The 23,275-nt window shown below is 38.0% G+C and overlaps 2 protein-coding genes across 6 annotated transcripts in view; one reads left to right on the plus strand and one right to left on the minus strand.

Moving 5' to 3' along the window:
* The window catches only part of LOC144068530 (glucocorticoid receptor-like), a 37,057-nt gene extending 31,331 nt beyond the window's left edge, over positions 1 to 5,726 (plus strand). For all 4 annotated transcript variants that reach the window (XM_077593120.1, XM_077593121.1, XM_077593123.1 and 1 more), the window contains 2 exons: positions 472 to 629; positions 1,876 to 5,726. In XM_077593120.1, the coding sequence (XP_077449246.1) occupies positions 472 to 629; positions 1,876 to 2,028 (311 nt within the window). In that variant the 3' untranslated portion in view covers positions 2,029 to 5,726. The remainder of the gene's footprint in view (positions 1 to 471; positions 630 to 1,875) is intronic.
* Positions 5,091 to 23,275, minus strand: part of LOC144068531 (rho GTPase-activating protein 26-like) — an 85,491-nt gene continuing 67,306 nt past the window's right edge. For both annotated transcript variants that reach the window (XM_077593124.1, XM_077593125.1), the window contains 22 exons: positions 22,275 to 22,336; positions 22,087 to 22,158; positions 19,757 to 19,858; positions 19,580 to 19,690; positions 19,411 to 19,515; positions 18,960 to 19,089; positions 18,641 to 18,741; positions 17,493 to 17,587; positions 17,187 to 17,265; positions 16,627 to 16,663; positions 16,269 to 16,334; positions 16,010 to 16,084; positions 15,720 to 15,804; positions 15,173 to 15,231; positions 12,500 to 12,605; positions 12,058 to 12,217; positions 10,848 to 10,992; positions 10,278 to 10,461; positions 8,657 to 8,692; positions 8,338 to 8,448; positions 7,297 to 7,388; positions 5,091 to 7,120 (listed from right to left, as the gene is read on the minus strand). In XM_077593124.1, coding sequence (XP_077449250.1) covers positions 7,032 to 7,120; positions 7,297 to 7,388; positions 8,338 to 8,448; positions 8,657 to 8,692; positions 10,278 to 10,461; positions 10,848 to 10,992; positions 12,058 to 12,217; positions 12,500 to 12,605; positions 15,173 to 15,231; positions 15,720 to 15,804; positions 16,010 to 16,084; positions 16,269 to 16,334; positions 16,627 to 16,663; positions 17,187 to 17,265; positions 17,493 to 17,587; positions 18,641 to 18,741; positions 18,960 to 19,089; positions 19,411 to 19,515; positions 19,580 to 19,690; positions 19,757 to 19,858; positions 22,087 to 22,158; positions 22,275 to 22,336 — 2,102 coding nt within the window. In that variant the 3' untranslated portion in view covers positions 5,091 to 7,031. The remainder of the gene's footprint in view (positions 7,121 to 7,296; positions 7,389 to 8,337; positions 8,449 to 8,656; positions 8,693 to 10,277; positions 10,462 to 10,847; positions 10,993 to 12,057; positions 12,218 to 12,499; positions 12,606 to 15,172; positions 15,232 to 15,719; positions 15,805 to 16,009; positions 16,085 to 16,268; positions 16,335 to 16,626; positions 16,664 to 17,186; positions 17,266 to 17,492; positions 17,588 to 18,640; positions 18,742 to 18,959; positions 19,090 to 19,410; positions 19,516 to 19,579; positions 19,691 to 19,756; positions 19,859 to 22,086; positions 22,159 to 22,274; positions 22,337 to 23,275) is intronic.

Raw genomic sequence — 23,275 nt, forward strand, 5'->3', positions numbered from 1 at the left:
TGTCCAAGCAGCATAGAAAAACATCTAAGAAAAGATATCAATCACCGTCAAGTAAACAACAAATTTATTACAAAAATCATAAAAGCAGGATTAGACGTTTTCCCTCCGTTGAGGTCTTTTCTCCCTTCATAATATTAATAATGCATTGAAAAGCGTCATAAAAAAGGGCTGTGTTATATTTGGTATCCTCTGGAATTATGGAAACAGTTTCAGTCATACTTCCTGTGTGCTTTCACATAATCTCCCGGCGCGAGTCTGCAAATCCTTTTCTGTTTATGTTGTCGTTCTGCCTCCTTGTATGTAAGCAGTGCTGTAACTACATATTCTGTGAGGTTTTTGTTGACTGCCATCTTATTAGCATAAGCAAAACTGTTTTTGTTCCTTTCCCAGCAGTCAAAATAGCCCGACGATAAAGAGATTTGCTGATCTCCTACATTGGGATGACATTTTTTTTTCCATGTGTCTGCACAGTGCCAAAAGACGGTCTAAAGAGCCAGGGTGTGTTTGACGAGATCCGCTTGATGTACATCAAGGAGCTGGGCAAAGCAATCGTCAAGCGAGATGAGAACACCAGCCAGAACTGGCAACGGTTCTACCAGCTCACTAAGTTACTGGACTCCATGCAGGGGGTGAGAACACACTAAGGCTGTGCCGTCACCAGTATTTTTGCTGCCGATATGAATTTTGAAATATTGTAATTAGGCTGCACCATCACGTCCATTCTCACAGAGGGAGACCTTCAGACCAGCTCTAGTTGAAAGAAGTGTAACACACCGTTTCGACACTTTAGCTGAGGCAATAATGGTACAGTAAACGCAGTACAGACTAAGAGGGAGTGTTAGAAAGGTTAGTGGGTAAACCATTCTCTACATGGAAGTGAATTGAAGGAAGCCAAACTTCCTAAGGTGGCTTCCTTGAAGGGTTGGTACAGAAGTAGACTAAAAATGAAGTGAGCTAGCTCTATTGCTGCTCCATTTTTTTTGCTATTTTACTTCAATAGGCGTACACAGTTTGTATACAACAATTTAGAAAGGGGTGATAGGAAAAAAATAATTCTGCGCTTTTCTAGCCAATTCCTTACCTGCAGATGGCAGACCTTGACTAGCAAAGTCCTAATTGTAATTCCGTAATTAATTCATCAGTCACGGTACAATTATTATTATTTTTTTTAAATCGGGCTCCGGGGATACATAATGAGGAGTAGGACTTCAAAGTTAGTGTCCACAAGATGAACGATAGCAAAACACAACAACCAGAGTGACTCAACTGGCCTCCAGCCTGTAAATTGGGTCCATAGTTCATGCTGCACCCTTTAAACCAGAGGTTTCCAAAACCGGTCCTCGATTACCGCCATGGGTGCAGGTTTTTGTTCCAACCAATCCAACACAAACAGTTTAAGCAATGAAGTTTCTGCTGAAAAAGAAGCACCTGACTGCAATCCACTGATTGCACTTCTAGGATACCAGACTGGTGAAAAGGTTTCCTCTTACAGGTTTGAATGAAAACTCGCACCCACTGTGGCCCTTTCTGGAATAGTTTGGGGACCACTGCTGAATACCATGTAAATCAGGGGTGGAGCTTGAGGGCGTACTAGTGGTGCGAGGGGAGGGGGAAAAATAGCACGATAACGCACGGAGTAATAATAACGTGTCAAAGCAAGAGCTGGTAAACTAGAATTTTTTCGCTAGGGGAAAGGATGATAGGTGTCCAATCCGTTTTGACTGGGGAGGGTTGGCATGGATCGATCGATCATTGATTATTTGTTAATGGTTGCAAATTCGTTTATCAAGAATAGGGTTCAATTTTTTTGTTAAGGCACGGTAAAACTTGCTCATCATTAGCTGTAAATATTCAGTAGCTTTTGTCTTTTCTCAGATGGTGGAGGATCTCCTTCAAATTTGCTTCTACACCTTCATGAATAAAAGACTGGCCGTGGAGTTCCCCGAGATGCTGGCGGAGATCATCACCAATCAGATACCAAAAGTCAAAGATGGCAGTGTCAAGCAACTGCTCTTTCATCAGAAGTGAACGTCGTCCTAACTTCAAATTCTTCAACTTCATAGCCGCATCGTCGCTCAGGTTTGACAATCGACTGTCAATTGGGTATTTAGAGTCAATATTTTTGCCAAACCCCCTCGTCCACACCCTCAAAACATCCACGTCCTGAACATGCTATCCTATACCCGCCGCTGAGTCGCAGAATGTAATATGTCAACTATGTCAAGAAAAGAAAAAGGCTTTCAGCTTGTAACTGCAAACTGCTTTTAGCTTGTAACAAGTGCCAAAACACGGTGACTGAAAAAGAAATCTATAATTCTCTATATACAGGTTGTTCCAAAATGTTTGACCCCATTTTGTGGGCCAATAATTTTGTAATGACCTTAAATTTTCAGCTTGTGTAGAGGCGTTTCAAGTTTTTGTGTATAACGTTTAGCATTTCTATCTTTTCAGAATATATTCATATATGGGGGGTATATTAAATGCCCATTTAATATACCCCCCTCCCCCATTTAATATAAATGGGGGGTATATTAAATACCCATTTAATATTTCCCTCCATTTAATAGACCCCCCCATTTAATATATATGGGATATATTAAATACCCATTTAATATTTCCATTTAATATACCCCCCTATTTAATATATATGGGGGTATATTAAATACCCATTTAATAACAATACATTTAATATAATACAAAAAAGTGATTTTTTTGTAAAAACATTACAATGTATCCCCCCATTTAGGGGCACAACAGGGGAGGGTTACAGCACGTACCGCACAGACCAAACCCCGGGGGCCTCGTTCCATTTCAACTACCTTTTCGCTTTCTTTTCTTGACTTTTTAGCGAGCTAGCCGTTGTCAAAACAGTAGCGTACGTATTAAAGGGGGACTTATACCGGCGCAGCCAGAGCTCCATGCTTCCGAGGGCAACGCTCTAAGCAGAGTGCCTTTGAGCTCGCAAAGCTCTTCACACCTATATCATTTTTTTCCACGGTTAGAGAAAAAAAAGATCTTCAGCATTTTCCATTGTGAAAACATTCTTGACCTTTTAGGGCCTCACTGAAAAACATAGTCGTTATTGCAAGCGGTTGTCGAAACATAATATTGAAGTCACGGTTTTACAAGGATAACTGGGAATTCAACGATAAGACGTTACGGGAGGAAACATGTACCATAAAAAAGTCTTTTATTTTAAGTATGAGTCATAATTTTACAAGGACTAAGTAAATATTCCCAAACCAATAATAAAGTAAGGCTCGAATGAAAAAGCATTGGAAAAGTTAGTCATAATTTTTTGGAGTTATTTCTTATATTATAGACCATTGGGTCTCAAATATTTACAATTGCCAATTAATAAAGAAAGAATCTGAAGCTTAAAGTATATTTTAGATCAAATACTGTTTTCACACTTCTCTTTGAGAGAAAGCTAATTAAAAACTGCACTTTATCTCATCAAAATAACATTATAACATATTATTAGAGGAAACATTTAAAAAAAATGTAAGAGTAGTTGAGCATTGCAAATTTCCATCATTAAGCTGTCATTTTAAATACTTGTACATATTTCTTGACGTACTACATGGCACCTTTATTTAGAAGTTTGACAGAAGTCTTTTTTTTAAATCAAAGTGATTGAAATGACAATTTGTCCCTGCAGTGTTACAGCTTTTTCTTTTTTTTAAATAAATTTTGCGCGTGACCATACTTTTTCGCAGTGTTCCTCATATCCCTTCACATATTTAAAACTAATTGTAAATAACCATTACCGTAATGAACCATTTCATTTCTCACGTTCACCTCCATTTAAGAAGCCAATGAACCTTTCAATCACTCGCAAAGCTCAATAGCAGAAGATATTTAAACAAAAAGACAAGCGATATATTCATATAATATATATATAAAATCTTTTGTAACCTGTAAAAAAAAAAAAAAAAACTTAAAGCTGTATCCTTTGCTACGTTATTTTCAAACGTCTTACAGTAAATAATGAAATGAAAGCTCAGGCTCTCTCACTGGTGCCAAAAGTCACGGGAGGTTTCAACTCAATAGCTTTTATTGCTTTGACTTTTCAATGGACTTGAGTCCAAGTCTGCGAATGTATTGTGTGCGCGACGCTCCAATTGTGACAGTTTGCTTCAGGTTGGCCATACACGATATGATCACATTTTAAACCAGCTTCAACTTGATGCTAATGAACTTGATGCAGGTAACATTCAATGCGGTAGCTCTTTCGGGGATTTTGAAATATCATTTTACTACTTTGTATACCCACAAATACATAGAGTATCACACAACTGGTACTTTAGAATTATGTAAATGACAACAAACGTGGTGTAAATACAAAACGAGTGACTGTCAAGCATTAATGGATAAGTAGTCACGACACATTTTGCCTTTTTTTTCAGATGTATTTCTCTGATTGGCAGTTAACGTTGCGGGTAATGGGGTTACCATGGCGACAGGTCATCTGTGCGTTACTTAGGGCTAATGGCACAGCAGGCCTTAGGCGCACAAGTTTCAACACGCATATATACATAAATACAGGGGTGCTCGCCATATGGCGTGGTGCAATGTCCCAAAAAAAACAGTTCGGACGTGAAGATGTCATTTTCAATAAGTATGTAGGCAGTGCCAATATGCTCGTTGCGGTGCAAACAGCTTATTTTTTGCAGAATGGCTTCTTTTTTTTTTAAAGGCAAAATACCACATTTTTAAATTTGTGGCTCCAAAGACGCAGTTATATTGACCACTCTTTTCTCAAACAATGACCGGTTCATTGATGCTATGTTTCACAGAAAGATATCATACAAAGTATGTCGCTGATCAGAACAGCAGCACCTATACGGCCATTAAGTCTGCCTTTAATGGAGTAGTGCACTTTTTCATGACTAATGCCCCCCCCCAAAACCCACCATCCCATTTGCAGAAGGATGTATGTACATATCAAGTTTCTAAGTTTGCAAAATGGGACACTGAGAGCCATAAAGTAAATCCCAATCAGGAAATTACAAATATTTTGCTCAATCGGAAATCATTTCAGAGCATTGTTGTTTTGTATTGTGTGTTGATTGATTGGTTGATAGGAAAAGTGTCCGTCCCGTGAATTAAATCAATGTAAAATTTTAAAAAAGCTACAGGTTATTGGAATAGAGGTAGAGTAAGATGAGAGTTTGCGACCAAAGTTTAAAAAACATCCATGTATGGTTACATTTTAAGTAGCATCTTATTTTAAGGAGTCGTCTTTTTCAATAAACATACCAGCTTTCGCTTTTTTTTGGCTATTAATGAGGACATGCTGGTCACTTAAAAAAAAAAAACCTCAAAAATTTATAGAAAAAAAAATGATATCACATGTAAATCGACCGGAGCTAGACAAAAAATGCACTACCGCTCGATGAGAGTCTATTTTGTATAAAGTATCATCTTAAAAGATCTGAAGGGCAGAACAAGTTTTGCTGGTTGTGTATTGCTTTGTTCGTGTTTCAGTTCAATGTAATAAATACAAAGAATGTTTGTCTGGGTGGGAAGGGGAGTTATAAAAACGTACAAAAAAATACCCACATACTTTCTGATATGAACCGTGTGTTATTACACACTTAAGTGTCGATAGTTTCACCTCTTTGATGATTCAATGTTGAATTACGTGTTGTTAATTGGTTGACTCGCGCGGGAAATGATTTGACTTGACAGCAATTCCACAATAAAGTCATTGGTTTTTCCAACCCCATTGTTATCTTTTACTGACTAAAAATGTGCTTTAAGTGCTGATCAAGATTAAATACTTCCAATATTTTCTAGATATATATTTAGACCCATACCTGTATATAATAGAAAAATGACGTTCAATTTCAAACATGTGACTGCCTTGGAAGAAGGCCACCCTTTGCAAAGATTTATCTTTAATTATGCAATCCCACCATTTTTTAAGGCCGTAAATAAACTGAAATGATACAAGAAAAAATTCTGCACATCATAGATGAAATAAAGAAATCATGTTAGAATGCTAGAAATATAAAAAATATCAAATGCAATTTACAATGAATAAAACACCTTATTTCAGATTAAAAGCAAGTCTTATAAATAAAAGTAGTCTCATTTCACATTGATGTTGGTTGAATTTAGAAACTCTGAGATCCTGTCAGCACATTACTTTTGACACAGAGCGAACGTCAACTTTATACGCGGGAGCATGTTGGAGGCCCAAAAGAGGGCATCTTATTATTTTCTCTTAAAATGTGTTTTGGAGAGGAACAAAACACAATGAAAATATTAGCTATAGCTGTTGGCTTATTTTCCCAAAATTGTAATCCTTTTAAATGCCACATATGTGTAGGTTTCTAATATTAAACAACATAACGTTTGTTTTTGACTGTACAAATGGACGCGCATATAGTCAAAAAAAGTGCCTCGGCTTTTGGGGGGATTAAGCAAAAGGCCCCAATCCTTACGGGGACAAGCTCTTTACTGTACACGGCTTGGTGCTTGCATGAAATTGTATACATTTTTCCGTGGTTACCAGAGGGGGACGTGGACTGACCTGTGGATGAACTTACCCCCATCCAGGATTTTTCCCCCCTGGAATTATGCATTTAAATCTGTACTCAAATCCAACAGGGCATGTCACTCTTTTTTTGTACACATTAAATCAGCAACTGTTGGAAGATCTCAATGAGCAGTCAGTGCAAGCAAAAGAAGGCAAAAGGGGAAAATACAAGCTTGAAAAATCTCAGTTCACTTTCTCGCACACACGCACACATTCCAGGTTCATTAGCAAATCACCTTCACAAGGACTTGGGAAGCCATCCAAAGTAATCTAATAACAGCTGGAACCGCCGTGGCTCCTTCCAGTGCAAGCCGGGGATCTCGCCAAAGTCTGCCTTTGCGTCACATCCGCTCCATTTGCTTGTCCCAATAAAAGTTTAAACCTACTCTGATATATGGTCAATTCTGGTCCCCTGCCTCTCTGCTCTTGCAGTCCAGTTTAGTCAAGAGCGAGTCCAGTGTTGTCCTCCAGTTCACCTTGTGCGCTATAGAAATTCCACATAGTTCTGAGGAATGAGTCCTATTCGACCGTCCAATGTTCCTTCCAGCCAACCTGGCTCTCTGGAAGCATGAACTACACACAAAGCAAAGAAATACACACTTGTACTAGTCTGCAGAAAAGAAAAGAAAAAAAAACTTGCAATAAAATATTCTCTTTTTGTAAATGAACTGAATAAACCTTCAACTCCTACACCACGTCTGAAGGACAGAACTTGGCCATTTGGTAAGCGGTGCTATGGCGTGACTCACCATTGTCAAAGATGGTGCCGGCAATGAAAGACAGCTCCGAGTCGTGCTCCGCTTTGCACGCGTACAGCGCCCGAGCTCTCTTGCCAGAAATGCTGCACACAAATAGCGTCAGACAGACACATTGGGCTTTGGATACATTTCAAAGAACACTAAAATAGTTAAAATTAGGGATGTCTCGGATCTCTTGCAAAGTATCGTGTTGGCACCCGATACGGATAATTTTGGAGTATCGGACAGGATTGAATTTGGTCAAAATATTTGGTATTCTTGTGTGGTTTCGCATTTATTTTAAAAACATGCACATCGTCTCGGTATCGGTAAGAGGAAGAAAAATGGATCGGAAGTCAAAAAGTCAGTAGAATGGTCGCTGATGTGTTTGTAAGCGTAATATGTGGTCATTATAAAAGCAGTGCATTGGTAGAAAAACTGGTTGACCGTCAGTGGCAGCTAAAGAGTTAAAAGGAATAACCCAATCGTGCCCATCCCAGCTTGTCTAATAAAGTGAGAAAAAAAAGTAAACCTGAAAAAAAAATAAAAGCCAGTTTTACCAGGAAACGGCTACTTGGGAGCAAACATTTGATTATTGTCATGTAAAATATACTTTAGCCAATCAAATGTGAGTATCCCAAATCCCACCCAACCTGTTTAACATCTAGCAGTGTGTATATGTTCCATTGCCAACAACAGAAGTCCAATTCATTTCAAGTGGGTTGTGAATGCTCATGTCTCAGCGCCGCTGACAGCGCTAGACGTCCAATAACGAGTGGCCGATAACAGTGTAAATACTTTGAGCAACTATCTTTTACATTTATACTAGGTGTTGTCTTTCTCTTTGAATTGAAACATGTCATTTTGTATCAGCAGCAAAGAAAGCTCTTATCTTGCTTAAATGTTTCAGATCTTGACTTAAATGTTTCAGATCTTGACTTTATATTTTCTAGGGCTGGAGCACTTAAAACATTTATTGGTAACTCCTGCCAGCTGTTTCCCAGGCAACTGTAGAGACCGAAGCGTCGAGGTAAACATGCCATGACAACCAACCTGATTGGGGACGAGTCGCTGGAGGCCGAAGAAACGGGCTGCGGGCTGGACGGCGCCGAAAACATGGGCCAGGACGGCGACCGTGGGGAGTTTGGACTGGAGGATAATGCACTGAACAATTGTAGTAAATGTAGACACACACTTCAGTCACCATTCTTTGTTCTTGGTAATAAAAAGAGCATTGTATATACACGTATTTTCTATGTGTAGGGTGAGGGTGTTAACTGTGACCATAGGTTGTATGTAAGGCTTCAAAAAGTACTTATAGTAGTATCACAAAAATAGTATTACATACTGTATGTTATTCAAAAGTCCTTACCAGACAGGGATGCTGCCTCGGCTTTTGGGGTTCAACCTAAAAAGACAAAAACATTCTTCTCATTTAAAATGACAACATAATTGGTGATGAACTAACCTCTACTTTTTAAATCAAAAAATCATCTAACACATTAGCAACCATTTGAACTGGGAGGGCTGGCAATGAATGAGTTAAAGCAGTGGGCTCAATTTATTTCAGTGTACCAATACATTCTTGAAGTCAACGTTTGCCTTGCGTTTGTTATAGTCAAACTTGGCTTACTCAGGAGATAATTGCCGAAGTTGAACCTATAGGCAATTTGAAACTTTTGACATTTAAATGAAACATTAGTACTTTATACAAGAAGTGCTTTTTTTCCTGGAAGTGTTCTGTTCTTAAAATGAATGCATTTATACAGTTATCACTTTAACTGGCATTTGACAATGCGCGCTAATAGTACTAGTTTTATTCTGAGAAACTTAAGAAGCAGTATTAAATATAATATGAATTATATTGAATAAATGGAGATCTTGAAGCAAAATGTGGGGGAAAAAATGTTATCAATATATCGTCTTTAAAGTACACACCCCTTCTCGGGCACATAGCTTCAGTCTTTTTATTTTTCCGATGTAAGACATTTGATCTGGCTTTATCCTATGATCATTTGTGGAGGAGGGGAGGGGAGAAGGGTCTGGAATAATCCAACGTTATAGAAGCTGGATGTTTTATTTCAGGGCTGACAATTTTTGACATGTGATCATTAAAAGTTGTGGATTATTATGCCGTGCATCTGCCGACAATCCATCAGTCAACAGAACACACCCACACAAATTTCCACCACGTGTTTACCTCATTTACTTGCACTGTATTTGCTGACAAAGGGATTAGAGCTCTTCGTAAGGGAGCAATGAAAACATTCTTTTAAAAAGGATCCTTTAAGATGTGTATACGTGTGTGTGCGTGTATTTATGTATATATATATGTATGTATGTATGTATGTATGTATATATACACATATATATATACACACATATATACACATATATATATATATATATATATACACACATCTATATACATATACATCTATATACATATACACACATATATACACACACACATATATATATATATATATATGTGTGTATATACACACATATATACATATGTATATATATATATGTATATATAGGTGTATATATATGTATATATATGTTTGTATATATATATATATATATATATATATATATATATATATATATATATATATATGTTTGTATATATGTATATATATATGTATATATGTATATATATACATATATATATACATACATACATACACACACATACATACACATCAATACTGTATACATGTGGCACGCACAGCAAATCTTTGTGTTTCGTTTTAATCAGCTGTGTGAAAACGTGAAGCCACAGAAACAAAGTGGTGTTTTATGGCATTTCCATTGGTCTATTTTTGTCTCTCTTTGTTCTTCTCAAATGCCAAGTACATCAGGGAAACATTGAAAGAGAAGAGCATCAGCGGTGAATCATGACGACCAACTCCTCCCAGTTCAGGTGGATTGATTGCTGTCAACGTCTCTACTATTCAAGCCTTTAATGTTGATTTTTTGGGACTTACAGTGAGCTGGGACGGATGTGCCGCGTTTCGTGCTCGCCATCGTTGCTGGTCAGGCTGTGTCTGGGCGTCAGACCTTGGCTTCCGCCGCTACTGCTGCTGCTGCTACTGCTGCTGTTGCAGTTGGCGGAGGACAATGCGGCGGCCTCGCTCACCCCTGCATTGACGACGCTGTTCCTCTTCTCGCCTGCAACAAACAATGGATATCAGACAGCCTTAGGCGAAATAAAATAATTGATCGTAGTTGATTATTTAAAGTCCATGTGGTCTGTTTTCTCTCATTCTTGATGAAATTAGTTGCTTATCTTTGTAAGGATTCAAAATGAACCTCTGCTTTTGCTATGGAAAATAGCGATACAGTAAATAACATTGATATGTGAAACAATTACTCAGATAAATGCAAAAATAAATGCTGATGACACAACCAGAAATAATAATTTGAGGTAGCCCAACTACATTCCGCAAGTTCTAGTCTCGCAAAATTTAATTATAGTGTTTTTTTAATGATATTTACAGCATTGAAAATGGAAACCAGAAAGACGTGAGAAAGGAACCGACTATTATTGGGCTCACCCTTGAGGGAATGTGTTGGCGTCTGGAAGAGCGTGAGAGGCCTTTCAATGCAAGACGGAACTTTACTCTCTGTGCTTCTTCTCCTGGATTGTTTCACCTGCGAGTTGGTTAAACCTCCAACAGAGTTTGGTGACTCCTTGAATATCTAAAGCCAAAAGTCCAGAACATCCAAATAAGCGGTCAATCAAAATCTGTTGCAGCACGACATCCCGTTTTGGGAGGACAGTCAAATGCAGCATAATCGCTTCTGATTATTCTTTCGACAGTAAAATGACTTTTTTATTTTTATTTTTTTAAATTGCAGTACCATTCATTACATGCACGTATAAAAAGGCGTGAGTCCATGTGTGTGCGTGTCCTTCGGCAGACAAACAAGATGCGTGAGCACTGCACGGTCTCATTTTTCATTTGTTTTTTATGCTGTTACCATAGCAGTGCCTGAAAGCAACCCAGGCTAAAGAGATTGAGTGGAAAGCCAAAGTACCATAAAAATTGCGTGCATTGTCGAAGCCTGAGAAGAAATTCTCCTTTTGCTTGTCCTGTTGTTTTGACATTTTTGCACAGCTTTTAGGGAGCATTTCACTCATCAGTTATTACTATTATGTTAAACCTATGGAAACTGAGTTTCTGCGTCTGGTTATGTATTCGCTATGTTGTCCTCAAAATAACTTAAAAATAGGGAAGGGGGGCTTTCTTCAAACTCTCAGGATATGTTTGGAAGATGAAACAGAAAAGGTAATTACATTTTGGGGTCGTGAGGTCAAAGGTCCAAGAGCAATTTGACATTAACAAAGAACACTTAAGGCGTTATTATCAATATTGAAATGGATGAGGTATTTAAATCTTTAAATCTTAAGCTAAACATAACAGTAGTCAGATCGTGATATCGTGTCTAATAAAGCGATTGCAGGATATGTTTTTACTATAAAATGGAATAGGTGATTACATTTTGGGGTTGTCACCTTATTAAATATGGCCATGCTTTACATTTGACTGCTAAGGGAGAGGGGTCTGCAGTCTCTGAGTGCTCTGCTAGTTACGATTTGATTTAAAGTTAACAAAATATACTTAGCCCATTAAGTGGCATTTACAGTGACAAATGTCTAATCAGAAATATCTGATGATAGATGATGGCGTTAATAAAACATGCCAGTAATATATCGCTGTCAATAGTAGCCAATGAGGAAATGTACACATAAATTTCACGTACCCGCTCGTGGTGTTCAATGAGGATTTCAACAACAATGTTCTGGAATTTGATGTCCATGATGGCCGCCACCGTCTCTTCCTGTGGGCGAAGTAAAGTTGGCCCAAAAACCACACCCAAGTTGGCCACAGTCATCAGGTTCTGGTGGTGGTGACTGGCCACACTGTAGCCAGGGAAGAGAATTATTGTTACATAAAATAGTGAAAAAATAACTTGTTGAACAAAAAACGTCCCCATGGGAATGTAATTATAGAAAGTGAAATTCACAAAGTAGTTCATTGTTTTCTTTTTGCCTCAGATAAAGTAAGAAAATGCACTCTTTCAAAAGATGTAAATCACTGATTAGCAAGATGTCCCAGCTAATGTCACAGTGATAAAGTATGCAGGGTTGCAAAAAGCAGACAAGAGAGACATTTGTTTCTTTTTTTTTTAAAGTTCCACCTACTTGGAAAGATGTTTCATGAGCAGTTCCAACATCTGCCGGTTCTTCTCAGGCAGTCGATGCACCAGACCGTGAATCTCTGTCACCCTTGCCTCGGGGTTGTCCAACTCTGGAAAGCAGAAGGGATCCATTTTTTGTGGAAATAAAAATCTGAATACCGACATTACTTTGTGATTATCACTTGAGTATTATCTCTGGCGTGTGAGCGGTCTCGAATTGACACTTCTATTACTTTTGTTCGGGTATACTTCCAAAACAATACCATTCAAGCATGAAAGTATATTTGAAATGAGTCGTTACCAAATGGATCCCGCTGCCAATTAGGTCAACCTACATCAAAACTAATACAAAATGAATTTCTGTTCCATGATTTTTGCCTTCACTTCTGCCTTGCAAGTTTTTTCACCTAACCCATTTATTTCTGACTGGTTTTCCAGGGCTTAGCTCAACAGCAGCAAAGTTCCAAAGCCGTACTAAGGAAGCCGTAAAAATGCTAAGAGGTCATTTTGGGCTTCTTCTCCTCAGTTGAAATGAGGTAAAAATATCAAGTGTGGATGTTTTTAACATGCACAAGGACAACACAAACGAGTTTTTAAATGCAACAAGACAGTGAGTTGTTTCCCTGAAACGCAACTTTGCAGAAAAATTGAATCAAATGGGGAGTCGCTTGTTAACAACCAGCAATTAAACCATCACAATCAAAAAGTTTCCATGGAGATGACACAAGACTTTTTCATGCAAGCCCATTGGGGGAACGTGGCTGTCATCACGCAATAATAAAGACTCAACAAACTAAAAAGATGTCATTAAAAATGTGATGTGAGAGATAATTAAAAAAACATTTTTCAACTAAACAAAACCAGTTTCTTCAAAAAGTTGAATCCACAACAGTTTACTAAGAATGCAAATGCACTTTTGTAGTATGTAACATGCTACTTAACCATTTAATAACTTACCACATGGATTCAGCAAATAAAGCAAGCATTTTCTGTTATTGAATCATTCATGTTTAAGGTTCAACTTATGATAAATTATTAATTATTGAAAGGATTTTACAGGATGGTAAATAGATTTAAGGTGGGGGGGATCCCAAATATCGATCTATATGGTATATACAGTCCTGTCACTCAAAAGTGATTCTACAACTGGCACATTGCCAATACATTAACAGTGTTTAGGATTATTTAAAAGGATAGCACATTTTTATTTATTTATTTTTTTCATGTATTTAGTATGTTTTACTTCTTTCTTTGATTTTGGGGCTATTGGATGGCAGGCCAGGCCATTTCTGATGGCTCTTGGATAGATTCCAAGGGCAGAAAATGCAACAATAGGCCAGAAACTGTAAACAATGGCTGAAGGCTAGTGCAGGAAGAAGGGGTGTTTGGACAAATTTTCCTTCCAGACACTCTTTAATAAAAAAATAAAAAACTATCATTGATGGTCTACAGAAACGATATTTTTACTATCAGCACTTTTTCATGAGTGTGGATGTGCTGCAAGTCTCATAGCTCTCATTGAGAAAGATTGCCAGTCTATCAACAAGGCACATGGAGACAGAAAATAATTCCCACTCCTATTTACAGCTTTGAATAATTTAAGAGTATTCATGCGAGGACGTCATTGCAGTAAGTAAAGGAAAGGCAAGCTCAGATCAGATTGGTAGAGGCCAAAGTTATTTTTCAATAAGGATTATTTTTATTTCATCAAAATGATTGATGCCTATTGTTTGTTACTGATTGTGTTAATCAAGTGTCGGAGAGCCCAATATTCTTTGTGGTGGTACTTGGTGTAAAATACTGCTGTTTTAGTCCATGTTATACTTCTCAGGTATCCAGTTGGTACGCATTTCTTCCCTTTGGCCTACAACGTATCCATCTGCTTCTGTCTACAACAGCCATTTAAAGACAGTTGAGCATGGCAGATTTGAAACCAGATGAGGAGTAAGAAACCAGATGCGGGACTGTGGGCTGGGCAGGAGCGAATTCAAAACAAAGGAGGAGCCAAATGGGGAGTTCAATTCGGGACGCTGTCCTTAAATTACCTTGCAGCTCGCCTGCCTTGTTAAAGAAAACATCTTAGAACGCTGGCGTGAAAACAACGTCGTAAACACCGCTGATTTGCACTTCGGAATTTTAACAAAAAGTCATGCAAATGAGTGACAACGCCTAAATGGAAACAGATGCTCTAAATGAAAAGAGAAGACATTTAGTTTTATATTCAAAAAACACTATTTTTTTTAGATCGGTGCAGTCTTAAAATTAAAAGCCTGAGGATTGGCGTTGTTTCACTACAGATGCACGCCAGCACGCATTTTTCCCCCCAAAAAATCTCTGCTAGGTGGTTTCCTGGTGGCCAGCCATATACAGTCATTTCCTGGACTTCCTATTTGTAACAGCTCCATTTTGGAGACGTCTGATCGCACACAAAAAAAGGAAAACGTGTCATTGCCATTGATGGCGCTAGGTGTCCAAACTAAAATGAGTTAATGACTGTAATATTACCTATTTTTAAATTGATCTGAAAGTTTCTCTTCATTTTAGAAAAACATTCATAGCTCTTTTCCTCACCCACAAGATGGTTATGCTCCCTTTATTGTTCAGGCTGTGTCTTATTAGGTGATCTTATTGAGAGATTTCACATAATGACCTCCAGGGGTTGAAAATGAATACTCACTAGCTGCTTTGATGAAGCTCCTCTGATATTGATATGTCATGAGCGGTGCAGGAAGTACCCTAGAGAAAAAAATAAGAAAAACCACAAGGACAATGTCACCTCGAGCGATTAAGGTTGTCAAATGTGTAAAAGATATTAGTGTGTACAGTGTTTCTTGTTCATAGTATCACATCATGACAGAGTTTCATAACATTTTAAATGGCCTCAAGCCCCACTTTTATTCATTTTTTTTAAATATCCATGGCAATTTTACCAAAACAATTTTTTGTTTTGACAAACCACACAGCGGCCTGAAACTACTTTGAGAAAACAGTAATTCGTGCAAAGCCTTGCTACGCTTGTTCCTATTTACTTCTGAATATCCATCCATACATTTTCCAAGGCGTTTGTGATCTCGCAGTACATACAGAAATTTGCATATTAACAGCTTTTTCTACTTCATCTTGTGTTAGTCATAAGAGGAAAGAGAGAGGCCTAAAGTAATATTACAACAATTCAAAATGAATTTTAAAAGGACTAAAAACACAACTGCAGCATTTGAACATACCTGAGATAATGTTTGATCGCACTAGTGATGGTTTTAATTTCCCACTCTTGGTTTTCCAGCTCCACATCAGCGCATGTTTTCGGATCTGAACAAATTGGGAAGAAAAAAAAAAAGAACATGTTAACAATAAAGCACCTATACTACAACAGACTTTCTACAATTGAGCCGAGTTGAATTGATATAGTTAGAGGTAGGTGTGTTGGTAAAAGAGGAGAGGTGTCTCTTCAACGTCTGATGTTACACACACACAAAATCAATGTTGTTTCTTCTAGGAGTATTTTTGCACTCACCCATGGCAAGGCTCAAAAGTTTCTGCACTCGAGAGCTGACGCCGACGATTCTATACAAGCCTTGCTCGTCAATACCTGTAAAGAGGTCCAAAACATAAGATTATTGGCCTGTGTGTCGTAAAAGTAAAGTTCATTTGTGTTATTTGGAAAAAAATACATCGTAAAAATGAGTCATTGTTCACATTGTGGCAGAATATGAATTAATGCATGTGTGCGTGCACGTGCCAAAGAGATACTGTGCTCTATATAGCAAATCTACCTCTGGTGTCTACTGCATAAATGAATTTTTTCATGACGTTGAACCCGATCACATCCAGCTGGGCCACTGATGGAGAGAATGGGGGGAGGATTGAGAGGTAGAGAGAGAAGGGAGAAGCAAGAACATTAGTCTTAGTGAAAAACAAATGCAACTACCAAAACAATTACTCATTTTAATAAACTATTGTCGCAGCAATACATTGAGAAAACAAGCCGTGTTTGCTGGATATTCTGGGTACATATGCAAATTTGATCATTTGATTTAGAATTAGCTTTGAAAAGAAACCTAATGCAGTGGTTTGTACAACTTTTTCTGCAAGCATTTATCTCTTAATTCATTTTATGAAAAGTAAACTTACTGCCATCTGTCTGGTTGTCCTTGTTCAGATTGTACACCTAAAAGTGGAACATAAGATTTAAAAATAATGTACAAGTGCAGTCCATTATGAAGTTATTTTTTTCCACTTCTGAGGCTTTTAGTACTACTCCAAAAATACAAAAAAAGTGTGTGCACTTTATTAATGCTACGCAGAGTGACAGTAAAGAAAATGAAATGTCAGGTAACAGGCTCCGTAAATTGGGTTGCCATAGAAACTCGTTGCCTGCTATTGACAGCGATAGATATCCCTTTGAACTGAGAAGACAAGCACTGAATTATCATGTTTCTGTGCCATTGATGCAAAGGACCGCCAATCCATTTGGACTGGGGTCATCCAAATGCTGTCAGTCCACCCTTTCCAAATGCCAGTGTGTGAATTTATCTTTCCATAGCAAAGTTAATAACTACAGTGGTTCCCCCTTCTCTCCTGAGGAGGGGTAAGTAAACTCAGTCGCAATCCCCCCACTTATAGAAGTTTGACATCATCATACCCTGAATGTCCAGGACTACTATGGCATAATGGTAACCGTGACAACGTACCGGCTCTCTCCCATCCATGGCCTCCATCCACAACCTCCGATCTTCCTCTGACAGAGCCTGCATGGTGATCATTCCTGGCCTGAACACAGAAAAAAATAAATTGTACTATCAATATTATATTTCAGTAAAACAAAGAAGGTTAAAAATGTACTTCATTTAATGATACTGAAATTAACTTCTAAGTTTAACGTTTTTTTTCTCAAAATTCGATGAGTGTTTTAAAAATTTGATTAATTGCACACCCATGTGTACAAAGGTGTCATTGCAACTTCACTTGGTAAAAGATAATTTAAGAATAGCTCTGACCTGTCCACGGCTTCCACGTCAAAGCAAAATCTTTTTTCGATGGAGTCCGTCTTTCTCCTTGTGCAGGACTTGAGGAGGAAGCTCTCCTCTTCACCCTGAAAGATAACACGTCAAACCTTATATTTGAAAGAAAATATATGGCAAAAACACTGTTCTGGTTCGGTGGCAGGTTGATGGCGAACGGTTGAAAGTGTATCTTTTGATAGAGGCTTTAGCAGCAGTATATTATTTGATATTTTTCAAATATAACAGGGAAAGAGTACACACCATATGGAAAAAAAGTCTGCAAAGAACCACTAATTGCGTGTTATAAAAAAGATTCTTGGGGATCGGGGAATTTCGTTTGTTTATTTTATTTGCTGTGAATATGTTTTATAAATATGCATTGCAAGAAAACTAACATGACTTTGCTTCTATTACTTAACACTTAACCAGAGTGAATGTGTTTTTATCGTTCACATGCAATGAGGGCGTGTCTGCATGTGGAAATTCCCTCGTTCTTTTGTTTCCTGTGTTGTGTTATGGTATTCACATGTCAGCAAGATGATGATGATGGCACATGTTTTCCTTAATCTTACTCTGTTCAAGGCAGTCATTGAAATGCAGTACATAAATTTAAATTGGAATGAATAGTGTATGGCTAAACTCATTTCTTATTCGTCCATGTTCAATTGAGCATTTTTATTGATAGACTTGGGCATTTAATGCTTGTATTTATTTGATCAAATTTATTCTGTTTAGAATTCTTTTGCATCAATATTTTGAGAAAATGATAATTACCTACAACACAACAGGCTGGAAGTAATGAGTGTCGAAGTTCCAAATCAAATTTCCCAGCATCCCATTACGACTCAAATGCAACCCATACCAGCCTAATGGTTGAACTTAGTTTTTTGTTTGTTTGTTTTTTGTATAAAATGAGCATGTGGCTGTTTTCCTTGAGATCAGGCCCAAACTTGTATGAGCCGTGGCTCATCCGGTGCGTGGGTGTAAAACAGAGACGAGGCTGGGAGTCACGCAGATTACGCATATGCAGTATTTGTATAGTTCTGTCAAGATAACTTTTATTTATTCATTCCTTTTATATCTAAAGATATGACCGCCCAACTACCGAGATACCAGACGGCATGAGTCACAAGTTTACTCACAGTTTTGCCTCCGGATTTGGGATCAAATAGGACCATAGTGACCCGTTTGGGCTCCCTGTGGTACGTACAGTAGTACTTCACCCAGCTAGACACAAAGGAGCCTGAAGAAGAGAGAGAGGATCAAAAATTATGATTTGTTATTAATTAGAATGAATGAGTCATATTAGACTATTACTTGCAATTCTTCTCCTGTAGCTGATCTAGCAAAAATCATAATACTAGCCAAAGTTTTGCTCAGTCAGAACATGTAACCTTATAACTAATTGACTGCTATTGACAACAATGCCTGTGAAATGTTGCTACAAATGTTGGTACATACGCTTTTCCTGCACATACAGGTATCCTTCCATCGTGAGATGACTGATATTCTTATGTTCATGCGGATTCTCCTTCATCTTCCTCATCAGACTCTCCACCTCAGATCTTGTGCTCTCAAAACGATTCCGCGTCTGCACGTAAAATGAGTTCACTGAAGTATTTGGCAAAATATCAAGTTGTGAAAAGTGAACACAGTTCATACAATTCCACATGTATCAAAGCATTATCATACATGGTATATTTAAATCATTTTTAAAAAGAAAAAGGTGTCAACAATTATTTAGAGTTATAAATGCTCTCCAAAAAAAGGAAACAACAGGATAAAAATTGGGTAACAAAAGTCAAAAATACATAATGATGAAAGAAAATCTTTGTAGCATCAGTACATTTTACACATGGTGACAACAACGATCCAATATTTCGATTGTTTTTTTATGAACGAGTGCCCTTACATTTTGTATGCTGATGGTGAGATCTGTCTTGAAGTGGTTAAAATCCTTTGCTAGTTCGTAGCCATGGTGATAGTAGGTGAAGAGGCCCTGGAGGAAGGCCAGCAACTAAGGAAGCAAACAAAGTCAGCTTTCTGATGATTTGATAAGAAATTTGAGAGCGTAGTCTTACAGGCTCCACAAAGTCAAACATCTTCCTCTCTTGGACCTCCTGCACTTTGAAGACATACTCCAGAGAAACCTCGTAGAAATGTTGCCGTACGTGATCTACCTGGTTGTCTGCCTGCAACCAAAGGAAAACTGTTTTTAGGAGATGTACGTTGGAATTTTGAAAACGATTGTCACTCACCTCATGCAGATGCGATTCTTTCTTCTTCGCCGAAAGACTGAGATGCTTCTCTAATACTGCGCAGTACTTTTCTGTCTCTTTGTCGTACTTTTTCTTGGCTTCCTGTGAAAAGAAAGAAATGCGCTGACATGGTGATGGACAAATTAAACACAAATCCAACAATTTCCTGATCAGCCTCAGGCCTGTTGAGTCTTAGAAGATTAAAATTCATGCAAAACTTAGCCTAACAATATTGAGAGATAGTCATTTAATGCTGTGTTTATTACTTTAGTCATTGAGCTCATGTCAGTAAGACGGTATCATCTTTTTAAAGTGCAAGTGTATCTTATCTGTTGCGGATAGTCTACGTTAAGCAGACAAACGGTTTGGTGCCGCAGAGGAAAAGCTTATAATGTGAATTTGAACCGGTTGTGATGTGATTTACTAACTTGTGCGCCTCAGGGGAACACAGCTGTCTGTTGAATAATAGCCTGCTTCATCCCTCCCTCCATTATTAACGGACAGATGGATGATAAAGTGCAGCGAATGACACTGGACTGAAGATCATGATATCATACATGTGCTGCTGTCTTCTAAAAAGCTCAATATTTCATAACGGGGAAAAAAAATCCATTCATTTTTACAGCGTTCTTTTGGGTCAGTCTCAATAAATTCCTTGTTTGTGCCGCAGGAATTTTACAACCAGATTTTACAACAAGTATAAAGTACAGGCGGAAGGATTATATTAGTCAACAGCTGGAGGACACAGATGAGAAATGCTCCATCCCTAAAAATAAGGACTCCTTCTCACGATGGAAGTATATTCATTTAAGGAAGGAGACGAATGCTATGATGTATGCAAATAAAGATGACAGTCTTTGCCACCCTTTAAATGTGTATATACAATAAATTAATAATTCAGATTGAACAAAATATTTTTCTCCCTTCTACCCTGTTTGTAATGGACCTACTATTGGAAACATTTCAAAACATCTCCTCTAAATCATTGAGAGGTAAAACTTCCCAGGGGTGGATGTAATTAGAGGTACTACCTAAATACAACAGCAGAGGGCAAGATATTCCCAAATTTGCAAATTCCTGATTTGTTTAGTACACGGGGTTGGCAAAATATCAGGTTAAAAATGAGTATAGATCAGTACATAACCTATCCTCCCATTAAGTAAAACCGTGTCCATAAATCTTAACGTCAGATTATTTGGAGCATTGCTTTGCCTATAATCTACTATAAAATATATTTACCAAGAGTCTTTCTTTTAATTACCATCTGAAAAAAACGTTTTAATCAACCAATATCATCATATAACATCTAAGAGCAAGGTGAGAAGCATGTGCCAGGCAAAGATGTCAGGCCTTTTGGGGCTAAACTGGGATTAACGTTCACGGTGGCCTCACCGCCGAGATTACATTGGATGGCTCCTTAATCTGAGCACCACGTTGCAATCAAACGATGACCTGCTGTCAAGGGAGAGATGCGTTCAGCCATAGTTGAGGACCCCCTGTGGTGACTCTTCTGGGTCACATGGTTAATGACCCTTCCCGAGGAGGGTTATCAAATATGACGTACTGTACTGTAACCAATACAGGAATTGTGAGTCACACCATTTATTTACTTGAATGTTCCTAATTGGGTCTAAATAAGAAGCCCTGTAACCTCCATTGTAAATCACATCAAATGTCACACAGATGCATACACACAATGACAAGAGGTCGCCATGCAACGCTCACATCTAAATAACACAAATAATCACATCTAAGTATACATTTGTGTTTTAAATGTGGGTTACGAGCATGATAAAAACTAGGAATGTGCCAACAGCAATCGCAAAAATGCTTGAATATTATTGCAGAATGGAAAGTAGTTCTTGCAGATAGGTCAGTTTTACAAAATCCGTCTGAAATACGTCCAAAAATAACCTCACTAAAAGCTTTTTGACAGGAAACAATGTTTAGGAGAGTGTTATGAGGAGACCCATCATCCAATCAGCAGCTGTATATTTTTGAAGCTTTCTCCCATGAAAAAGGTTGCCAAGATGGATCTTTGTAATATATTCATCGCGGATTTATGAAACAGTCAATGTGGCGTGCCAGGTTACCATTTTGCACATGTATACGTGAACTGACCTTACACCACTGACTTTTGTAATCGATACCTAAGCCTCGGAGAATGAGCTAATGCAACGATTACATAACAATATTTGCAAAACGGATGTCAGGCCTGCTCTCTGACGATGCTAAATGATTTTTCATTGATTTGTGAATGAACATGACCAGCACTCGTGTACTGTCCACGTTTGTGTGTGCTCTTGTTCACAAAATCCTCACAGTCTTACCTTGGCTGCACTGATCTGCTCTTTCCTGAACCTCTCCAGAGGCATAATAAGCACGTCGTTGGCGTTCTCAATCTGAGGACATACGTACACGGCGATTTTTACGCGCCAAGAACAAATTGATGAACACACGTCATGTATAAGTGCAGCAGACTAATTGTGATTGATGAAGTGTACAGCAGACGGCTTACCATCCGTGTCCTCTCATCCTCCAGGTTTTGTAGAACAGCTGCAAATTCCTGAAGAGACTTGGCTGTGGAGGTAAATTGTGGAGTATTACAGAACATCCAGGAGGTAGTAGGGATTAAAAGGTGTTCAATTTCTTCCTGTCAAACTTGAACAGATTCCATTGGAATCCATAAAGCAGCTGAGAAACTCAACAGTTTGTTGCCACAGTTTGCCTTTAAAGTTGAATCCAAGTAGAAAGCATCAGAACGTTGGAATGCATTAAAATGACGACAATCTTTAGTAAAACTTTTTCCTAATCCTGCTTAGTTTAGACACTCAATCAATCACATGTTAAGATATACTTGTTTGGCAGTGCAGAATTTTCAAAGGCCTTTTTGATGTGGGTTATAACCTGGAAGAAACAGCGTTTTCCATTTTATTTTACCTTTAGACCTTCTTGAGTCTATACTAATGTTGAATTGAACATGATAGTTTGGGACACTTTAAAATCATTTTTTTTTCTGCAGTATGTTCAGGGAACACTAATATAATGCATATAATGTCTATTCCCAAGTTAATGTGAAGTGAAAAGGAAAGAATAATAATTAAGGAAAACATTATAAATAATATGTTACTGTCAATAGAATAGTGGGGCGGTAGTCTTTATAACAGCTGTGCATGTGATAATAAACTACCACATGTAAAAAAAAAAAAATGTGGGTGCGCAAGCTGTTCAGGAAAGATAACTAGAGATGGTCAAACAACAACAGTGGGTGGGTTGTGCACGCACACATAAACGGGTGTGGTGACTGTTACTTACATGATTCCACTGACACCAAATAGGCCTCGGTGAGTTCATGGAACGACTAATGATGCAATTCAGAATACAAAACAATAGGACGAAGCCTTGTGTCTGACTCAGCATGTTTCTCCATCTGCTTTGTGTGTTTTATGATTTGTGGACCATATGTGCACATTGACTCTGTTTGCATGTCTTATACATGAACCTTAAAGGCATTATATC

This window comes from Stigmatopora argus, chromosome 22, assembly GCF_051989625.1.
Source record: "Stigmatopora argus isolate UIUO_Sarg chromosome 22, RoL_Sarg_1.0, whole genome shotgun sequence".
NCBI lineage: Eukaryota > Metazoa > Chordata > Actinopteri > Syngnathiformes > Syngnathidae > Stigmatopora > Stigmatopora argus.